The 23030-nt window shown below is 41.5% G+C and overlaps 2 protein-coding genes and 1 long non-coding RNA gene across 4 annotated transcripts in view; 1 reads left to right on the top strand and 2 right to left on the bottom strand.

The window, feature by feature from the left end:
* The window catches only part of p3h2 (prolyl 3-hydroxylase 2), a 53452-nt gene extending 36204 nt beyond the window's left edge, over nt 1-17248 (bottom strand). Inside the window, exon 1 of the mRNA XM_047049641.1 lies at nt 16553-17248. Coding sequence (XP_046905597.1) covers nt 16553-16969 — 417 coding nt within the window. The 5' untranslated portion in view covers nt 16970-17248. The remainder of the gene's footprint in view (nt 1-16552) is intronic.
* Nucleotides 17249-18041: 793 nt separating this feature from the next.
* On the bottom strand, nt 18042-22122 carry LOC124487421 (claudin-19-like). 2 transcript variants are annotated; one of them, XM_047049755.1, is made up of 4 exons: nt 20057-22122; nt 19566-19730; nt 19373-19442; nt 18042-19229 (listed from the first exon to the last, which is right to left on the bottom strand). In XM_047049755.1, the coding sequence occupies exons 1-4, from the start codon at nt 20277-20279 to the stop codon at nt 19067-19069; spliced, it is 621 nt and encodes a 206-aa protein (XP_046905711.1). In that variant the 5' UTR covers nt 20280-22122; the 3' UTR covers nt 18042-19066. The 2 variants fall into 2 exon arrangements, with proteins under 2 accessions (XP_046905711.1, XP_046905713.1); XM_047049757.1 differs by having other exon boundaries at nt 19566-19727.
* On the top strand, nt 19219-20265 carry LOC124487422. Its single transcript, XR_006958375.1, has 3 exons — nt 19219-19275; nt 19391-19472; nt 20177-20265. It is a non-coding gene; the product is annotated as an uncharacterized LOC124487422 (long non-coding RNA).
* Nucleotides 22123-23030: the final 908 nt, after the last annotated feature.

The raw sequence follows: 23030 nt of genomic DNA, 5'->3' as shown, positions 1-23030 counted from the left end.
ATAGTCTAGGGACTATAGAAAAGGGTTTGCTGTTGCCACATCAATTCCATTTAACTTTGTGCTGCGCCGTGACTTCGTTTGTTAAGCTTCCGTCTTCTCTCAGCTTGCTTTCTGATTGGATATTGTTTTGTTTCACGTGATAAACTCCGCGTTTGTCCTCGGGGTTCCCCCCACACATCAGGATTTCTGATCGCAAATATTCAACATGTTGAATAGCCTCCGACGTCCTTCCGAGCAGATTCGGTCACTCTTGACAAACCTCACACCAAGGGAACATCTGATAAAATAATCTGTAGAACCATCAAGATAATCGGGACGTTACCTAAGATTGTCGGAAGGGGCGTAATCGGCCCGATTATCCTGTAGTGCGTCCCCAGCATTAGATGTTTCCCTGCTCCTACACACCTGATTCAAATGAATGGGTTGTTATCCAGTTCTGCAGAAGCCTGTTAACGACCATTCATTTGAATCAGGTGTGTTGGAGCAGGGAAACATCTAAAACATGCAGGACAGGGGGTCCCGAGGACCAGGGTTGGAAATACATGCAAATACATTATGGAACATATCGAGTCAAAAACCTAATTGCCAACTTAATTGACAATTTAGTCGTTAAATAGACTATGGCTGTGTCTACTACCGCGCACTTTATGAAGTACACTGCAATACAGTGCCCTGCAAAACAGTGCACTTACATATTCAGTGCACTCTGTCGCTGATAAGTGTTGTTTCAAATGGAACACTGCTATGGTAAACACTTGGTGGAAGTGACGGACGCAAATCTGCTCGCCACACCCGCAAAACCTGCCAAAATGAACGTGCTTCTCCACTCAAGTGGATAAAGCTGCCGAAAGGGCTCCTCCTTTTCCGCTACGTAGCCAAGATGGCGCCCGTTTAGGGCGAGTAGTGTCCATCGTTGTACACTGTTTTTTTGGAGCGTTTGCAGTGTGCCATCCGGGTACTTTCAGTGCACTGAATTATTCTGGTTTTGTGAGTGAAGCGCCCTAAGCACTGAAAGTCAGCGCTCGAAGTGCACAAGTGCGCGGTAGTAGACACAGCCTATATCTTTCATGGCCACAGCCGTGCCCCCTTGTTGTTTTTGGTTTTGCCCTGCCCTAGTGTTTCCCTGTGTCTGTCATTGTCTTCACCTGGGTCTCGTTGAGTGGTTTTAGTACTTGTTAGTGTTATCGTGTCCACCTGTGTCTTGTTTGGTTCTGTGTATTTAGGTTCCTGTTTTGTGTCCAGTCTTTGTACCTTGTCCTTACTCTTGTTACTATGAGTACCCTGTTTGTTTCAAGCATAAACCCCTTGCTTGATGCTCTACCTGGCAAACTCTACCACACACCGTAACAATATCTGCTTGTAGCTGTATTCTCTTTGTGTTGCTAAATGTTTTGAGATATATCATGGGTTTGGTTTGATTTTCTATGCCGGATTCATCTGTAACATTGTATAAATTATCTGTACATCAGTGACTTCAACTCCGGAGGAAAAGGAGAACTGTATTTGTTCGGCATTCCGTTCTATTGTGATAATAGTAATAATACATAAAACTACTTGATAGCAGTTTTATATGCTCCTATTCCCATAACTCTGCCCTTGTTAGTTGGGTCTTGTTAGTCAAGTTATGTTTGTGTCTGTGCCCTCAGATGCTGTGTGCAAGTGGGGACAGGATAAGTACAACAGAGAGAATCTTCCTGCTGAGTCACAGTTAGGATTACATTTACATTTATTCATTTAGCAGACACTTTTATCCAAAGCGACTTACAAGAAAGAGCTTTACAAAAAGTGCATAGGTCAATGATCATAAACAACGAGATAGCCCCAAGAACATTGCGGGTAGCCAAAACTCCCATTACTAGGAGCAGAGAGTATTAATGACAGTACTAGTTCAAGAACATAATCTTCCAAAAGATTGGCAATTCCCCAAAAACACCCTTAATTACAAGCCAACAGGTAAGATGTGCCATTTCAACTTCAACGGCTCAACTTTCACCAGGCGCATTCAGTGAGTCAGACAGGAGGAACAGACTATAGTTACACCCTGTCTCTGTGTGCAAGTCCCTAGGGCTTCTGAGAAGGGATGGTCGTTTTGAAAGCAATTTTTTACATTAAGCCACAACATCTGTGAGTTGTGAGGCAGACAAAAGAAAATCTGGTCTAAAACATCCCTAAACCAATCACACAACTGTATTTTTTATATCTCAAGCAGGTGAGGATAAGAGATACCCTGAGCGGCTTAGAAAGGACAATGAAGAGACATTCAGGCATAACTGAGATAGTTTCTCACATAACACAAGAAGGGGGAAGATTGCAAAACACCCCCACCCAGATAATTCCCCCACCCATAAAGACTAACCAAAGGGGGGTATTGAATTCTTAAACCCTGAGTGTGTGTGTGTGTGTGTACCTCAGAGCCCTGGGGATAGGGTGAACTGAAGGTGAGGGCTATTATCATGCTGAAGAGTGGGGGTGTGATTGAAAACATGCCGGCTAGAAGGACTTTTCCAACCTCCCTCCAGGTACTGGCTTGTGGCCAAGGCTTATTTGGGGCTGTCAGTGGTAGCAACTAGGATCCATAAGTTACAGAAAGCCTATATTTAAAGGGATTCAGGGCTTGAAAAGAGCTTAACTTTTGTACTGGTGGCACTGGTGCTCCCAAGTTGGGATTTTATTTTTTAGCACCCACTGAGTATTAAGGTGCACCACAACTATAATGTTTATGTTATAGATTAGGCAGGGCACCAAACGTACTTTTTGCCTTGCTTGCACTGGTGCGCCTTACTTTTTATTTAGGTGAACCAGTACAAAATTTAGGTGCACCCAAATTTGTCCTTGCGTCGGCACAATTTGAAGCACAATTATACTGTGAAAAAATGATATATTTTAAGTGCTTCACTGAGCTGCCAAACTAAAACGTTTTAAGCAAAATAAAACATTTCGAAATAGAAAGTGCTACTGTTTAAAAGTGCTTCCCTGAACTGAGACCTAACATTACATGGCTCAGTCTTATAGCGGGTCCCCCCTTGCTGTCGCATGCCCTTCAGATGGCCGTCACCTGTAATTTGGCCTTCTTGCCCTTTGGCCTAGGCTAAACCAGTTTGCCACACTCTCCCTAGCATCAAAATCCTAACTCGATGGGTGGCCCAGCTCCATAACTGATTCTCTGGTGCTCAGGTCGGAATTTCAATCACACAGCACGGAGCAGTGTAGGCCACAGGAATATCTGGACCACAGCCAATCAGTGGTAAAGACCCGCCCCATCTCTGTCTCTGATTGGTTTAGACCATGATATGATCCAACCATGAGTGTGAGTTCCGTCAATGGGGAACAAACGCTTTGTTCGTGGAGAGGCAGCGGACGCGAGGAGGTTAGGTGCCCCGGTGCGACCTAGGAAAAAATGTTGTCGCACGCCCAATGTCTATGTGATTTCCCCTGCGCCCCATTTCTCAAAAATGCCTGAAAATTGTTAGACATGCCTCATTTCTCATGGGGAACAAAAAAGCCTCAAAGGCCCAAAAGGTCTGCCATGACAGATTTAGCCTTACATTGAAGATTTGGGTAAACCCAAAAAACGGTTTTCTTCTTGACCCATAAGTCCAATTATATAACTTGGTATAAAGGTCTAGAATACATGTCTTCCTATCAAAAGCTATAAGGAATGCAATGCAAAATGGATGAAAAGGGTGTATTTATGTAAATGTCCACAATGGCCTCAATATCTTTGTGTCAATAAATCAAATATCTAATAGGCTTCAAGATGACACCACTCGGAAGCACAATGCACAATTTCACCTTGGTATGTCAAAATATGATTGAATTACAGCTGTTAGGGCCGAATCTAACAATGCTTGCCACAGGAGAAACGTCTTACTGTTTTTCTACAGTAACTGACCGTAGTATGTCTCAACACTGAGGATAGCTCAATGGACTGAGACAGTATACTGCAAAGTGTAAGGTCATAGGTTCAAATCCAGCCACAGCCATTGGACCTCTCATGATCCTGATTGTTTATCTAGCTAAAGAGGATGACATAATTCTGAGGTTTTTTCAAACCTTACAAGCTTCCAGATTACATCATTCTGTAGTACCATGCACAATTTCAACTTGATATGTCAAAATATAACTGAATTACAGCTGCCCCAAAGCTGATCAAAGCTAATACTCTGCCCTTTCTGTAAAAAAAACTCAACAGTTTATGAGGGGATAGAGAGGCTGACTTGCAACAACACGATCTTGAGTTCAAATTTCCATTCAGCCTGTTGTTTGCCAAGCATGAATTAATTTAGCTCTCTTGTTGTCTAACTCTTGACCTTCTACAATGTACATTTTCATAATATTTTGCCATTTTGAGGAGGAACCCGTATAGCTGCTTGCAGTTATATTTAGCGATATATTGTTATTATGAAAAAAGGTTGCACCATAATGATTATTTGCAATCACACAAATGCTCTCAAATATATTTAGAAGTCGCAAAGAGCATATGCAGCCAAAATGGTTGCAACTTCAAGCCCTGGGATTCCCTCCAGGCCTTCTCCCTGAACCTCAAGATTTAAATGAAGCCCTATAACCAAGTACATATTGTGAAAGTGTGAGTCTTCATTTGTAGATAAATTAAGACAATTACATTCTTAGTTTTCACTTAAAGGAGTTTTCACTTTTTATGATTTATTGGAATGCTATGCATTCTGTCTTGAGATCAGTTTGCACCAGAGATACTGTGGTCTCCCGGTCGTGTAGATTCACCCTCTACAACATCCGGAAGATCAGGAGATACCTGTCTGAGCATTCCACCCAACTGCTAGTCCAAGCACTTGTCCTCTCAAAGTTGGACTACTGCAACTCGCTGCTCACCGGTCTCCCAGCATGCGCAACCCACCCTCTCCAGAGGATTTAGAACGCAGCGGCCTGTCTGGTCTTTAATCTACGCTCCCATGTTACCCCGCTCTTCATCTCCCTCCACTGGCTTCCCATCACGACCCGTATCAGATTCAAGACTCTGGTACTGACCTTCCGAGCGGTGAACGGGACTGCACCCGACTACATCAAGTCTCTCCTCCAGCCTTACACCCCCACCCGCCACCTACGGTTTTCTTCTGACAACCGTCTGGTGGTCCCACCGCTCAAGAGCACCCGGTCCCAACACAAGCTCTTCTCCTGTCTGGCCTCCCAATGGTGGAATCAGCTCCCCACCTCCATCAGGGACACTGACTGTCTCCCCACCTTCAAGAAAAGGCTCAAGACGCACTTGTTCCGGGAGTACAACGGCACTTATCCCATTCTGATTCTGATTCTTAGGAATGCTTGGCTGGACCTGATGTTTCCTTCAGGTTCACAATGACTCTTATTGAGAGACTTGTTGCTCTTGTTGGCTAGTTATAACAGATTTAAACTTTTTGTACTCGCTGTGAAATATTTTACTGTTGATTGTTCTTCCACAGGTATACTTTTGCACTTTTTGGGTTTCATGCTGTTTAATTGTACTTGCACTTTTTGAGTTTCATGTTGTTTAATTGTAACTTGTTTAACTGCATGCTCTTATGGTTCTTCCCTTTGGCACTTAAATGGTTTTTCACAATGTATGCTTCATGTTTTGGCTGCTTGTAATGTTTGGGGCTACCTCATTGTTATGATCAGTGACCTATGCTCTTTTGAAAAGCTCTCTCTTGGAAGTCGCTTTGGATAAAAGCGTCTGCTAAATGCATAAATGCAAATATCTGTCTCTCGTCTTCCCTTTAAAAGAAACTTCCCTTCACTTACGTGTGTGTGTGAGCACACACAATCACACACCTGATGGCACATTAACCATAACATGCCCTATTGAAGAGGCTATAATACATTTCATAGTTTATGGGAAAACACAGGTGCCTATTACTGTAGATGCTTCACTGTGAGATCAAAACCACACTGTGTGGTTAGAATGGCAGAGAAATAGAAATTGAGAATAACAGTGGATATACAGATTTACACTGTACTACGGCATGAATACCATACAAGAGCTTTATTATGCAGTCTTTAGTAGACTTCCAAGGGAAAACAGACACAAATTTACGCAGAATGACATCGCTTGTTTACTACTCTCTAATGTGGTCACAAACCGCAGTAATAATTCCAAACTCATTTTCCACACAGAGTTCCAGACCTATAACTGGCCCTTACGTTTGTATCAACGCTGCCAAGCAACCATATCTCTGCTTGAAAAGGATGGCAACCTGCACTGGGCTTAATGCAGCAATGGAATATTTGCCTAAAAGAGAGCTTGTGCTTGACATGAGACTAATTAGAAACTAGCTCTCAACTAAAAGGTCAAGTCACTTTGGTCATAGACACATGGTCTGGTATAGGTCAGGGAAGGAGTTTTTCAGTTCTCCTATATTGGCCCAAATGGGTGATCTCGTTTTTTGCTTCCCACTGGAAAATTAGTGTCAAACATAAGTGTGTGTATCCCCCAATCCCCTTTGCCCCATTGTGAAGCGCATCGTGTTGCACATGTTATGAAATATGCTATATAAATAATGTTTGATTTGAAGTTTGACTTAATTTGGTCTATTTCTATATTCAAGCAATGTATGTTCATAGATAACCAAAATCAAAAAGCCTTATTTATTTAAGTTAAGTAAGCATGTTAATAATATGTAAATGTAAGTTCCTAATGTATAATTGGGTGTGTTTGCCATTGGCAAGGCAACCGTTCGACGGTTTAGGCATAATTAAAGTTTTTGTGGAAGTTAAGCTAACGGTGGTTTTCTAGCTAGTGATGAAGATAGTGTTCTGTCCGTCTCTTCATTAACGGAGTGACTAAATTCAGTTGAGTTCGTGATTTTTTTCTGGAAATAATTATCAATCTGCAGATTGGGAGAAAACACCAAGCTTAGGTCTCAATCATGTCTCTCTCAGCTCTGGAGGCCAGAAGACCATCTTTTATAGGGCACAAGAATGTAAATATTGATGAGTGACAGTCAGGCAGTAGTGACGTTACAACAGTAACGTCCCTACTCATGACCACTCTCGGGGCAGAGAGAGATCATAGGTGGAGCTATCCCCGTCATCATCACAAGAGACATTTACACAGTACTTTCTCCTGACCCCGAACATCTATTCAACCTGACATACACAATCTACTCTTATAAATTGCAAACTCACATTAGAACATCCTAACTAGTATCCAATGACTAGTAGTGAAAGTTCTATTGATTAGTGAGTAATGTAAGTACACAGGAAATCCTAATTTCCTCCACACGAGCCACAGTCAGAAACATCAGGATTTCGCACAACGCCACAACTTCACACCACAAGGCATGTACAATACAATAGACCAATTATCACCCTACGTCACACAACTGTCAAGCAGGCTCAACTGCGCATGTGGGTTGCAAAAGACAAACTTCTCCCCGTTCTATTACTCTTGGAGTGTCGTTCAGGTCATCATATATCTCTGGCCACTGGATTGCAGGGCTTGATAGTAACTTTTTGAGGCTCTTGGCCTTTGGACAAATACATTTACGTTCACTTGTCTATGCACAAAAGTCACTTGACCCCGATACCCTTAAATAGCCTGTCCAAGTGATCGGGCAAAACTAGCCTGGCTAACGGAGGTCGCTTTCTCAGGCAAATGACGAATGAAACAGATGGGTTAAAGAAATCCGAGATTCTGGCTATCTTCACCAGACTCGTATCTACATTAGGCAGTCCTCCCTGACGTTTCTGGTGTAGAATGGAGTGAGATACAACATTGTGCACGCTGCCAATGAGCGAGTCTGACTGAGGCTAACGTCAAAACAGTGTAACTGGGATGTATTCTCACTCAGATTGCCAGTTTAGACAAATCAGAAAAATAATCGGACCAGCTGACTAAAAGCAGAATTCCAATATCTCTTGAAAGCTGCCCTGCTCGACTTTTTAAATGTAGAATTGACTGTAAAAGTGTACAATTATGAACTTTGTGACATGACGTGAAGACATGGTTGCCGCTCGACTATGCGGTCTGTACCGGGCGACATTCTCACTCAAATTTCAAGACTTTCGTGACCCAAATCAAAATTCTGATGCGACAGATCATTGGGTAATCGCTTTCTCTCCTATAGGCATGTCCTCCTCAACGCTTTTGGTCTTTTTAAATCTAACTATTTGTAAGATCCATGTGGTCCTTTTGCCATTTAAAATGCTATCCTTTCCCGGTTTTCTGCAGCCACAGTGCACGCGCATCCCGATTGTTTAAAAAACAAATATTTGGTCTATACAATACAATATTTTTCAGCTTTGTCTCCCGTTCCAGACCACTTCCGGGAGGTACTGTATTAGGCTACCAGCCTACGAGTGACAGGTAAAATGGCAAGTTAATTAGCTGTTACCCCGCACATTACACTAAAGCACCAAGTCGTCCAAAGCACCGAGTCGTCCAAAGCACAGTCTACCAGCCACCCGCTGGTGGTAGCCAGCTACTACACTAGCTACAAACAATCCTAGTACATTTACATTTAGTCATTTAGCAGACGCTCTTATCCAGAGCGATTTACAGTAAGTACAGGAACATTCTTCCCGAGGCAAGTAGGGTGAAGTGCCTTGCCCAAGGACACAACGTCATATGCACCGGCCGGAAATTGAACTGGCAATCTTCAGATTACTAGCCCGATGCTTTACCAGATAACAAGTAAAAGGGACTAGGTTCAACAAGCTTAATCAATGTCCTTTCTTATTTCTTAGGTAAAAACACTGAATTGTTGATATTAGTAAACAGCAGGAGATTATGGGCAGCTGGGGAAGCCGCAAGCACACCCCCCTCTGTAGTTAACTTACCACATAACTACCATAGAAACTTCTAACTATACCATTAAAAGAGAATGTTGTGCTTAACTTTAGAAGAGTTTGGGGTTAACCAGTAAACCAGCATCAAAGACAACATCTAAGCCCAGTGGATTTTCTAAAAACTCAGCTGTCTCTAAAATATTTTGTACACAAACATTTTATTTTCTCAAGAAACCAACCCAATTCTTTTTTCACTGGTCCAGGTAAGGCCTCCCACAATGTGACTTAACCATAACAAGCAAACATGCAAGTTTGGAGATAGATCTGAGTAGCAATGCTCATGATAAGAGGACAGATTATTATTCGAGAGAAGATATGATATGAAGAGTGCTGCCATATTCTGCATGAATATCAGAGATAAAGCTTTTGATCTGATGTGGGTAATACTCAAAGGATAAGACTAACAGCCACAATTCCAATTCCCCTATTCTCACTTTCTGAAGTGAAAAATAACCTCTCCTCGTTAGGTTTGGCACATCTTGGCTCAATGCAACCCAAGTTAATTACATAGGGTGTGTTTGGCTGCTGAGAGGCAAAGAATAGAAGAGATAATTATAGATTTATGGTACCTCAAATGACCCGAAGCATGACAACTGATTCTATTTGGTTACAACCATCAACATTTTAAATACTGCAGAAGGTTGTTTGGGTTTCAGCAATTAACATCAAAGTGTGAGAACCAATAAATTGGTGCTCAGACAAAAGGGAGACGTAACAGTAGACGCCACAATTCCTTATTATGGAATTATGACTCTTCCTGCCCAAAACACACTGCATTTTGCACTGCATTACAAAATTGTATCTTGTACATTTGTATTTTTTGTAATATTTGTATTTTTATATTGTAAATTACGGCAACTTATATTTTATTGTACATTTTATTTAGTTTTAATTCCACTTAGTACTGCTAGTTTATGTACCCTTAGTATAGATAGTCCACATATTCAAAGTTTAGGTTCCTATATGTTTATTGTATGCACCTTCCTGCCAAAGCAAATTCCTTGTCTGTGCAAACTTTCATGGCGAATAAATCCTATTCTGATTCATCATAAGCTTTAGGGGACTAGAGGGAGTGCCCTTTACTTCATACTGAGTTCCAGGCTTTGGTACACTGGAATTTGAGATGGAGCAACAAAACTACTTCAGGGAACAAACAATGAATGTACTCTACCATTCATTAACTGTACCAGGCAGCCATAGTCATACAGTATATGGTTAAATAATACCCTCACATCTCAATTTCAACATCACAACATTGTCTTATGATTTAACTTAACTGCATTGTTTCTCCACATACTGTTGTTTAAGACATTTAAGAAGAATTTTTCGTTATTTCTCATAGCATACAGGTTTAGGACAATGTCATGTAGTGTCTCTTTTCACTACAGTGATGCTACAGTCTTAGAAATTAGCATGAAATGGAGGAGGATCCTCAAATGGTTTGGATAGATTAGTTCTATTGATGATTTAAAAAGCATCAAAATGTCAAACATTGTTTAACTACCACTTTACTCCTGTTATACTAATTTCGGTCTAAGGTTCACCACAAGGCAGCAATCATGCTAGCCCACTTTGTCATGAGTAAAAATATTCTTCCCCTTGAAGAGAGGGTTGCTTGATCAAGACACTTGTCATGTGTTTTCAAGCCGTAGCTAAATGTAATCAGCATAGTTATTTTAACATCAAACCCTTGTACAACTATGATGGAAAACACTGGTCCTTGTAAGGGTGGGGGGTCTTACTCTCCCAATTAACTCTGCTTCTTAAGTTCACATTTGTCTGATTGTTACTGTATTCACTGACCCACAAGGCAATTTGGATTAAATCCATGTAAGTTCTACTTAAGATAAATGTGACTTCATGTGTGTATAATATATGAAACAGAAGTGGTTTTTGCATGGTACTGAAACATCCGTTTTCATGACAGTGTTGACAAAATTGTTGCCATTAAATAGCTTCTCAGATGATGAAGCTGTGGAGAAAATAAAGCATTGGCAGGATAACAAAGACATCTCTCCATGTTTTCGAAACCCTCCTTCTGTGTGAGATGCACAGACCCCTGTGTGGGGGAGAGGGGGGCTAGTTTGTGCGATAGACTAATGCGTTCTGCAGAGAAGGGACACTGGCGTTGGTCACGGTTTGGAATGGAAGGGATAAAACAGGACAACAGCGGATTTTGCTATGAATTTTTTTTTTTAAACGACAACAACGTAGTTAAAGCGGCAGGCGTCTGTTTTGCTTAGGCGGCCTTAACTGAAAAGTGCTGCGGGAAACCCTGCGAAATTTTTATTTCAGACCACTGACCACCAGCTGGCTAATTCAGACTACTGGATCTGCGTCCCACTCCACATCGTATGGCAGGGAAATGGATATCTTGATCCGCCATGAATAAGTATCTGGTATGTTCTCTGTGCCATTGTGTTTAATCCACCATTTGATCAATTGTGATGATCTGGAACCAATTTCAAACAGAGGCCACATTTTCTGTCAGCAACTGCGACGACGCAACATCTCTGCTAGACAGGCTCCCACAACAGCCGACGCCAAGACTCCATGACACCACTCGACCGCAGTCTGCCTCCAAGTGACTTCTGCAGCTTTGTCTCGTCTCACAAACACTGATATCACTCACGTTTCCATCAGGTTTTCTAATCTCAAGGAGTGGAGCATTAGCGAAATACAGAACACAGTGCCTATGCATTCCTATGGTGCTGTTATACACTCTGAGCCAGTCATGCACAAGGCCTTTGGCACAGTCAGTGGATGTCTGTCTGGTCGTCCGTGTGCTGGCAGAGTGTTTTGGTGTGTGATGCAGGTCGAGCCTGGGTCTGTCTGGTCGGAGACTAGTGGGGATGCAGGTGAGCACTGAGGAGTGTAGGAATGATTCCCAAATGCAATGTGACGTGGTGTTATTCATGGTTGGCCCAGGACGAGAGATGTAAACTGATCAGTGTGATCTTGACAGTTGTTGATGAAGGTAAAAACGTATGTCAATGTGTGGTAATCTGACCATAATCCACTACACATTATTACTATTCTCCCCCCCAAATCCCCCCCCCCCCCTCGTACATTATTCAGTATGTTGATAGGAATCTCTGCTTGTCCCCCTCCCTCATCACCCAGAGGGCAAACCCAGGATGTACAGTAAGCAATCAGCCTCATAGCTTAAAAGGGTGTCCGTGTTACGGACCCCTTTGGTCTGATCAAGTGTAGAGGAGCCGCTCTGGCCGATGAACATGCCACACAGAGGGCTACCTGAGGCCATGCCACAGGCTGGAGCAGAAGTATTCCTTTAAAGCCTGCACAAGGCGGCATGTCTCTGATTTTAGAAAAGCAAACAGGCTACAACAGGAAAACAAAATATTTGCAGGGGTAAATGGTGGGCCAGTTGGGGACACATGTATCTGCCTGATTTACGAAAACAGTTGGTGTCTGTGAGCCTTTCTGCTGGGCCGAAAGGAGCCATTATGCCAGGGGTCGGGTTGAAAGCTGGGTGTGTAAGGCTGGAATGTTAAATACTGGAGGAATGTTATTTATTTTCACAAACAGCACCACCCGCCCCCAGCTCAAAACACATGAAACATTTTATTAAAATAAAGACATTTGTCCCCTACGCACCCAATCTTAAAATACATCCTGCATTTGCTATTGTAGTTACAAGGCCACAGCATTTTCCCCTCTGGTCCAGTCTTGATTTCTTACCCAGGTCCTCTCTCTTTTTACCCGTTACTAGGTCACACAGGCTTGATATGCAGTCTTGTAGTAAATTAATGAAGAAACCAACCAAATAGGGATGCTCATAATTAACCGGTGTAACCGTTAACTGACAAAACAAATGTTTACCGGTTAATACAATCCGTAAGTGTTGCTAATTTAGCAACTTTTTACTTTCACTAGTGTCAAAAAAGTTGTATCTAGCGACTAGTGACAAATCTAGCAACTTTCTGCTACTTTGGCAATCTCTGTTTTCATTATTGAGCAGCACCAAAATAACTGTAATTGTACTTTTGTGTTGTTATTGGTGCCAATCATGTAGGTACAGTCGGTGCTCTCAGATTCAATGTGTTTTCGTTTTGTAAATCTGTTTATGTTGTTGTTTATGCTGCTATAAAAAAAACAAGCCACAGTAAGTACAGGGACATTTCCCCGAGGCAAGTAGGGTGAAATGTCTTGCCCAAGGACACAACGTCATTTGGCACGGCTATAAATCGAACCGGCAACCTTCCGAACCGGCAATAGCCAGATTCCCTAACCGCTCAGCCATCTGACACCCCCCCCCCCCCACCACTTGATGTCGATGCTTATCCAAACGACGTTAATTGCAGCACCGCACTCCGTTGGATTTTAAAGAAGACACGGTGTCGCATGAGGTTGAGTGAATTTTCCAACTTTAGCAGTGCTTTGCCACGAAATAGCGACTTTAGCGTTCAACAGTAGCCTACCTTTATGGGATTGCAAGAAAACGAAATATTTGTAGTGAGTTAGCTATAAACAATTATAACATGGCTGAATACTCGATTCTGTTGGCCAAATTGGCCAAACCTTTGGCACAATGAACATTTCACAAATCTAACCAACCTGGCATTTGATTTGTTAGACGCATTCTGGTGGTTGTTCATATTGGCGCACATGCATGGCTTTCAGTTGGTGAAAAAGATTGCTAGTGTTTCCATCTTTGGCTAGCACAATTCAACGACACAACTAACGCCAGGGACACACGCCGCGCCGGTCACCAAGCCTTTCAGCTACTCTGAGCTTTCCTTTTTAACTGACATGCAGAGTCCCATCCCAAGTCTCCCTGTGCTTTTCAACTTCGAGAATTAATTTGATGTCGTCTATCTCCTTGAATTTCTCGCTTATTTTAGAACTCGACTTGGGGGTTCTCTCTCTGTATGTCTGCACGTGTGTGTTGTGTGCAACGCGTGACAACTTGTTTCTCTCAATCAAACAAAACAACTACGGGCATGCTGGCTCAATCCGTTTATTTTCATTCGTTTTTATCAGGGTAACCACATGGAACGGCTGTTCGTTACCAACATTGTGTAGTTAGGTTTTATATTGAGTGAATATTGTACGTAGGCCTCCAAAGTAATATAAAAATATATATATTAAGTCTACAACTTTACAAATGTTCACCGTAGTCTACAATTAATGTAGTAAAATCTTAATAACATGTTTTTTTATTCAAACATATCAACTAATATGGTGTATTTTATCATCCTGCAGCCGATTTCGCAAGCGTTTCGCGAAATAATTCGACCAGCTGCCGAAACGATCGCTGCAGATCGCAGAAAATCGCGGCACTTCGCTGCCAGTGTGGTCGGTCCCATTTGATAATATGGGCACCGAAAGAAAAAAGGCCACGCTTCCAGGTGTTTCGCAGCAGATCGCACAGAGTAAGCTACTGTTTGTTGGTCGATGTCGGATAACTTGAAACCAAACCATTTCCAAACAACAGAATTTTTATACCAATTTTTCTTCGTCCGGCAAATCAACCCCACTGGCGTTATTTTCAGACATCATTAATGCTTGCTTACACTTGCCAACAAAAGCAGTTTACTGCAATGAATGTTTGCTTCCTCTTGAGTTGTGCTAGCTTGTTTGTTGACTTTCATTAGCTGGCACAATGCGTGCAGCATCCATGCTTAAATGTTTTTTAGTGTAGAATATACAAATTTGAACTAGTCCACCAGGCTGTATTACTTGACTTATGTTTTATACCAAACAGAAACACTTAACTTAATACATTTATTAATATATTTTGGTATCCATGATATGGCAAAATTCATATCATGGTACAACCTCATACCGGTATTCGCGTTCAAACAGGTATACCGCCCACCCCTAATAACCGGTTCCATTTTAGAACCGGTTCCAAATTTCGAAGAACCATGGATTCGATAAGACATTCGCATTTCGATTCCTCATTTCGGTTCCTAACTTTATTAAGAAGGGTATTACGATCCCTTGGTGGTATTTTTCCATAGATAAAATTGCTAATTTTCAAGAGGATTCTTCTGAACTGTCGCGTGTCCCCGGTTGAGCCTTTGACATGGCTGCAGACTGGTTGACTTTCCAGCTGAAAAATAAAGCCCTAAAAAATCTAGCCTAAGCCACTTCCTCTCCATTAAATGATCACTCGACAGAATGAAACGAAAATGACAGTGGGACACAAAAAAGGCTACATTGTTCAAACTAATTTGTTGGAGAGTTCTGATATATTTTGTGGCGAAATATGTCAAATAGAAATGTATGGATGGATATTGAGGATTCGAGCGTAGCTGTCGCCACAAACAATCTTCTGGCGACTCAGCTTGTGTGTTCTGATAGTAGGTTAGTATCAGCAGTGTTGCAGAAATTGCAGGTTAGGCTACCCCTCCCTTGTATTTATTTCCATCTCATAATTTGACATCAACTTTGTATTCTTTTTTTAGTTAACTTTTTTCTTTTTTACGATACCCAACCCTACACATGCTGAATATGAACTTTGCAGAGTTCCCAGTTATTGAGCTGAATGTGGGAAACGAAACCCATTCTAATTTGTGTACACACACACATAAAAAAAAAAAATATTGTCGGTTAATGGTTGTTAAGGAGCGTCAAATATTGGTCAAAAAATATTTTCTAAATTAGCATCCCTATTACCAACAAGAACACATGCCTCGTTGCAGGGTAGACAAAGAAATATAGGACCATAAGACCATTAGTAGTCCTAGGTGCTAAATGTACAAGTTAAATACACCCTATACCACTCTTTGTGTATAGACGATGATAAAATAGTATTTCCTTAGCACAGATGCTACTAGATGTGCCAGGCCTTGCCTTAAGCAATGTCATGTCTGGGAAGTTGATTTGTTCTGACTCAGACATGTTTGTGGGCAATGTGAAATGAAGCCAGACAACAGCTGAACTCTCTTTCATAAACCACACAGCAGCCGATGACCACTGCCAGGAGGTAGGCTAGTATCACTGTGCATAACCACAGATTTTACCTTAACAGAAACAAAGTAAAACATTGTTGGCATAGCAGGTACAATCATGACTTCTAGTTTCAGGTTGTAAAGTAACAATTCATTTCCATATATTCATGTAAAATTGTGTTGGAACAGATAAGACTGTGAAAACACAGACATGAAACAATTCTGCAGTGGACAAGTTTTGACCACTTGAAGAAACATTTTAAGGAAACATCCTAACTGTAATTGTATAATGAAAGTGTGTGTGTGTATATGTATGTGTGTCTAGTGCCTACTACTAGGGATTGTGATTCAAAATCTTGTCTTAACAACTTTATGAATGGAGGAAAGGTGATTGGGGGAGGGGCTTACAATACAAAATGCCTTATGTATGTGCGTGTGCGCGTGCCTTTGCTCTGACAGATAGAGGGCATGGTGTGCAGTGCGTGCTTAATGTTTGTGTTAGGGACCTTTTACGGTATCTTATCATATTGTTTTAATAAATGTTGCCCATTAATATTATGAATTAGCTATAACATTCGTAATGGCTCCTTGCAATAAAATAACGTTTATTTATTCCAGGGCAACCATGCAACATCAACATCCTGTTAAAGTTAATCCCATCACTCAACAGCTGGGTAGGCTATATGTGGCATCACGTTGCTCGGCAGCAGCAACAGCTGTTCAAAAAGCCCACAACCTCAGCCAGATAAAAAGCGTACCGTTGCCTACGCAGCAAACAACTTTCCCATGCAGTTGATTGCAATTGTTAGTTCGTTGAAATGTTTAACTACCTTTTGATAAGCCAGCTGGAGATAATTGTAGGGGATACGTCTGTGAAAATCCTGAATGACATCCTCGCTGACTCTGTGCATTGACTGCGTCCCTATTTTGTCTTCAATGCATTCGTTCAGACAAGAAGACCTTCGAAGAATTACGTCGAAGAAGCGCAAGTCCCATGAAGAAGTATCAAATGGGTGCTGTTCCTGACACCTCAGCCAACATTGGACTTTAGTTTGTCGGACCTCTGCGTAGCTGCTTAGTGCTCCCTCCATGTATCGCGCCACATTTGTATAGTCACCCCTGTAAAATGCGTCGACTCCATTGTTGTATAATAGGTCGTAAGGCTCTAACGAAGCGAATGACGAGGACAACAAGACGGCTCGAAGGACAATTGACAATAAACCTCCTCTGGCAAAGTTGTCATCCATCTTCCTTGGTGTTGGAAGGCTACAGGGCTCCAAACATCCGCTTGCAGTTCACAGTTCTTATGTGGAGAATGCCAAGACGGCTAACAGTAAATAAAAGACTGATTCTGTGATAGTTCCGTTTACAAAGTCGCGATCAAATCTAATTGAGTCCCTTTTAAAAACACCGTTGCTCACTTTTGAGTACAGGTCAGTAGCAGGGCGGAAATTTGACTTCTTTAGCTAGGGACTAGGGACACATTTTCTATAACGACCCCACTCTCACTCCGCTAACTCCTCCCCTTCTAGTTGAAAATGAATGACCACAACATCATCAGTGAGCCTACAACCTCAGAATGTCAGATAATGGCAAATTATTTACTTTGTGTTAGCCTATACGGAAAAAACGAACAAACAATATCGTTTTGGTTAACATTGTAGTAACAATGTAACGTAACAACGTATGGAGCAAATTCAGCGGCCTGGAACATAAATTTATTTACTATTCTCTATCAACTTTAATGTCTAATTACATAAATCCAAGAAGGTACTACAAGTTATATGTAAATGCTATAATTACACAGGTAATCGCACTAGTGATTCCACTTAATCTTTTTATACTTTCTTAGTAGGCCTACACACTTGTAATTAGGTTAACTTCAATAATTAATGTAAAATAGCCTAGTCTTTGCAACAAGAAATAAAATGCTTAATGTCCACTTTAGAAACCCCTTGCCACTCAACAATGCAACAATACAATGTCTCCCCCTTGAGGATGTAGGTGGTCACACTGATTCTAGCAGGCTGAAGGTCTTGGGCTGTTAACTTCTGTCGTTGAGGAAATATAAACAGCAGAGGGCAGTCATTGAAGCCTGCTGTATAATAATGAAGGAAATGCTGCTTTGAGTTACCACTGGGGAATTTTCACAATGGGTTAAAGCCCTTACTTCTGGTGGTGGAGATATTAATACTGAAGCATAACATGTCATCCTAGAAAATTATGTGCTTTAAACTATGGTAAAAACTTGGGGAAGGTCAGGTCTAATTAAATCACCTGACATTGTGCCCATCCTCAATGCTTTTGTGGATGAAAGAAAATGAATCTCGCATCAACGTTCAAATGCCTTTTGGAAACACAATGACCATTAGATGTATTACTTCCTTCACAAAATGTTACTTCCTATTACACACCAGGACTATGTTTGATAGAACGAGAGTCCACATAGTTCATATCAACTTGCTCTTCTGAAGTAGACTCCCTTTTGTTTTTTCTGGTGCTTGTGTCCATATCTCAATCTTGTCACCGCAGAAGCTAAATATATATTCAGGAGACAGTGATTCTCATAACCTCACTGATGCTACTATGCTACATATTGAGACATTGTCAACTGCTGTAGCATTTTGAATGTTTCTTGATGTACATGTAAATAAGAACCAATAATTATAACAGGTTAAAAAAAAGACTAAGATTACTTTTAATCTCACAGTTACAAGTTAGACATATGATACTTTGACCTTAAGACGATAAACAACAAGAACTTTAGGAACTTTGGGACACCAAAAACAATATCTATAACTTTTCTATAGCATTTCATATTAATAGCATAATCCACTGCTCCAAATTGTTATTGTGCATGATACATTCTCTACAGTGGAAAATACATTAAATCCCTGCTCTGTTTAAAATGTCCAAGCAGAGGGAGCTTTCTGTTGAGATTTATGACAGAATAGCAATATAAAAGTACTGGGTAAAATAAAAAATGTAACTGAAGTATCCTTATATTTAGCAAAGTATGACCTGTTAGCAAATGCTCAAACAATATTATTGTGACTATCTATGGTTAAATCACATTGGATTGAATGTGGGGGTTTTTTATAACAGGAAGAGAGCACAATGACCTGTTCTTTACCAATTATTGTTTTAATGCAATAAAGCTGGTGCAAAGAAACCGTTTTAGTATTGTCTGTTATTGCATTATTTTCAAGCTTGAATAAAGAACATTTGTCAAATGTCCCATTAGATTGTTGTAGTCCAGTTTCAAACATACATTAAGAACATATGTTCATCCATGACTGGTTAGATGCTGGCAATATATGGAATCTTCTCAAGTCTGCACTAACCTAGACATAGTCTGTACCTGATTTGGACACAGGCTGGAGATTCGGGGGTTGAAAGGATGGCCTTTCACTATTTGCAGGGCACCTGATGCCAAGGAAAGCTCCACCCACCAGGGCAAGGACAGCCCCAGTCCAGCTCACAAACATGGCACTTGCAAACTCATACCTGTAGAGGCAAATTCAGAGACAGGGCTCAAGGCTTGTGAAAAAAGGTGTATCTGTCTTCTAAAATTATTCAATTTTCTAAAGAAGCTGACACTTCTTGTTATTAATGGGTCATGCCAGTGTCTTATTTACTTATAAACCTACCTTTCCCCCTGGTCGAAGGACTGGATAATGGTATTTGCATACCAAGAAGTAGTTGACAGCGACAGAAGACCTTGAGTGAGACAGCAGTGAAGAGAACAACGTGAGTACATTCTAAAGCATTGTGATGGACTGTTTCACTATATATCAATTCATAACTAAGTCATGGTTAAAACAAATGTGTACAGTAGACTACCTGAACTTATAATGAAAATTCCTCCTGCCGTGACAACACGATTCTTCGCCAGACGGTTTCCATCAAGGCATTTGGTGCATTTCAACCCAAATGTGGTTAGTAACAGCCCACAGATGGACAACAGAATATTGAGCAGCATACCTGCCCGAGTGACCTGCACCTCTACTGCACAAAGGGGAGATGGCAGATCAATAAAATGGGGAGTTAGATAGAAATGTCCATAAAATGTACAAATTTCAGATGTATTTTTGCTATTGGGCTAAATGAAGCAAACCTTAAATGCCTCATAATGTAACAATAGCTTGACTTTACATCACAAAGACTTTAGTTTCAGTGATATGTTGTATTACCTAAATCAAATTGTGTCAAAACCTGGTGGAAATTATACTAAACAATGTATTGAGTAAAAAATAACCTCAACAGAAACCTCTGTTTTTATCTGATGCTTAGAGGAAGGTATGAAATAGGAGTGTCAGAAATGCTGGACTTACTTGTCATGTGGATGATTGAAGTGTAAGGCTTACAGGATCTGGTTCCGGTTCTGTCAACTGAGCATGATTCCCATAGTCCTAAATAATGATAACTCATAGAATTATTTTCGCCTTCCTTAGGTGCATCTCTTTTCCACTCAACCATGAAAGTGGCAGCGATTGAGGCAGCGAGACCACCAAGTGCCAAAACATAGCCGATAATTTGAATTCCTGAGTTTGCCATAACATTAGCTGTGAAAAATCGAATATGTATGTAAAATACAAATGAACTGTAATTCTGTTTTGGCACTCTCTCTAACTCCTGCTTTTATAGCTCCTGGAAGATGAGTCGTTTTGATCTATCAGACGATTGCAAAACTAAAGTTTCAAGGAAACTACCTAGCATTTCTCTTCCTGTTGATCAAATCAGTGTACTTACGGAAAAAACTATAACCATTGTGGTTATTTTCAGAAGCCCAAAATAGGTTTACATTTTTTTGGTGATTGTAAGGATGATGTCTTAGCAGTCTAAAACTATAGGAATATGGGGGAGGGAGAGCAATTAGCTTGGGAAACACAAGGTAACACAAAAACACACAAAAAAAAGATTGATACAGTTGATACATCTATATTCAATTTAACAACAAAGATGGGTGAACTGCATTCCTTTCTCGTGAAGAATTTATGAAATACTGTCAGGAAGAGTAGTCTAAGTGTAAACGTCTTTCTGATGGTGTGGTTAGTTTGGTTGTGGCGTTTGCAACTTATTATAATCAAGTGACTTATGCTCTTTTGTAAAGCTCTCTCTTGGAAGTCGCTTTGGATAAAATCGTCTGCTAAATGCATAAATGTAAAAATGTAATGTAATAATCATTACAGTGGCAAGTAGAAGGGCAGATAAGATGGACTGAAAAGTTGCGTTGATTAAACTAGAATTGATTTGCAACTATTTCCTATCATCTCTCATCTGTCACATTACTGGCCAGTGGGTAGTTCAACAGGTTATGACCGGTGTCAAATGTAAAACTATGTGTTTTGTCTGTACAAATGTGTGTTTCATATTTTGACTCATTTTTTGGTTGACAAATAACAGGAACAGTCAGATGGTCACTGACAGGAACAGATGACTAGGAGGTTATTTTGGTTAATTCTGCTTACTGACCAACACAATACTCCCATATGTATGCGAACAGGTGTGGGGCGCACACACACACACAGACACACAGACACACACACACAGTAGTGCAGATTACCAATTGGTTAGGTTCCCATGTTCTGTTCGTTCTAACAGCTCTACCCTTACTTTGTGGAGCTTCAACATTGGCCCTGAACATTGAGAGAGCCTTATCTTTATCATGAGGACATTCTCCACAAAGTCCAGTGTTAGGCCAAGTAAGAACTACAGCCATAAAGTAAAGCAACATGACTCTGTGTCTAAAACAATGCTTTTTGGAGAGTGTGACTTTCATCTTTTACACTAAGGTTGTGATGTAGAAGGATGCAGTAGAATGAATGAGGGTTGATGCTTTATTCACTGCTGTTTCAACAGTACATGCTGACAAGGAACAGCACAGAAGCCATCTGCATATACAACCGTTCAGTTGGAATTGCATTAAACTTTGTTCAGTGGTATTTGATTATAATGTGATTACACAGTGGTTGTTGATATCTTATCTGGGATTTCTGGGTTTCATTAATTAATTTTGATACTTTGAGGGGTGGTGAAGACTGGCAATGGTACAGGGAGTGGCTGTGACACCCACACAAACCTCGTGTCCACTAAAGGAAAAGAAACACATGCTCGACTGTCTCCCATGTGTCCGTTTGTCAGTTCACAAGATGAAAATGATTATTAAAAAAAGAAATTGGTGGCATTTTCATACAAAATACAATTGAAACAGACATATTGTGTCACATCCCGCCCTATTCCCTAGGTCATGTCTTTGTTTTTTCTGTGTACTCTCCTCTCATTTCAGTGTCTCCTACCCTGCCTGTGATTGACCTCCCCAGCCCTGATTGACAGCACCTGTTTTCAATCTAGCCCCAGTGTATTTAGCCCCTGTTTTCAATCTCTCTTTGCTAGTTTGTCTTTGTACCTCATGTCAGTCTCTGCCTTCTGTATCCAGTAAAAAGACCTTTTGAGAATATTCTGAGTCGTGCTTTTGAGTCCACCACCTATCGTTGTTACAGTACAAACTAGCCAAGAATGGACTCAGCCGATTTCGACCCTGGGCGCGCTGCGCTTCAAGTCCAAGCGAAACGGATAAATCAGCAGGAGGAGCAGCTCAGCTCGTTCTGCACCGGAGTAAGGGAGATGTCTTCACGCCATGAGATCTTCCAGGCCTCCATCAGCAGCCAGGTGGGCCACCTCTCTGACCGCCTTCAGCGTTTGCTGCAGCGGCTCGACCCACCTGTTCGTGAGCCGACTAACCCAGAGCCGGAGAGGGTTTCTCCAGTCCCTGCTCCAGTTGGAGTCACTGCAACGCAAACCCCGTTGACGCACATGGCTAACCCCGAACCTTTCTCCGGGGACTCGGAGAACTGCAAGCCGTTCCTGGTCCAATGTGAGCTGCACTTTGAACTGCGGGCGGTCTCGTTCCCGACGGAGCGCTCCCAAGTAGCGTTTATCGTCTCCTTCCTCACCGGCAGAGCAAGGGACTGGGCTACGGCAGAGTGGGCAAGGGATTCCCCGCTCTGTTACTCACGCCAGCGTTTCACCCAGTCGCTTCGTCAAATTTTGGATCACACACCCCCTGGTCGGGAGGCAGCGAGGGCGCTGATGAGTGTACGTCAGGGTAAGCGTCGAGTCTCAGACTATGCCATCGAATTCCGCACCTTGGCGGCTGATAGTAACTGGAATCCCGACTCGCTGTTCGATGCTTTTTTGCATGGATTATCCGAACCGCTAAAAGACCAGTTGGTCCCTCTGGACTTACCCCCCGACTTGGACTCCCTCATCGCTATGGCAATCAGGATCGACACTCGGCTCCAGGAG

Source organism: Hypomesus transpacificus, chromosome 26 (assembly GCF_021917145.1).
Source record: "Hypomesus transpacificus isolate Combined female chromosome 26, fHypTra1, whole genome shotgun sequence".
Classification (NCBI taxonomy): Eukaryota; Metazoa; Chordata; class Actinopteri; order Osmeriformes; family Osmeridae; genus Hypomesus; species Hypomesus transpacificus.
This window is presented reverse-complemented; position numbering and strand designations above follow the sequence as displayed.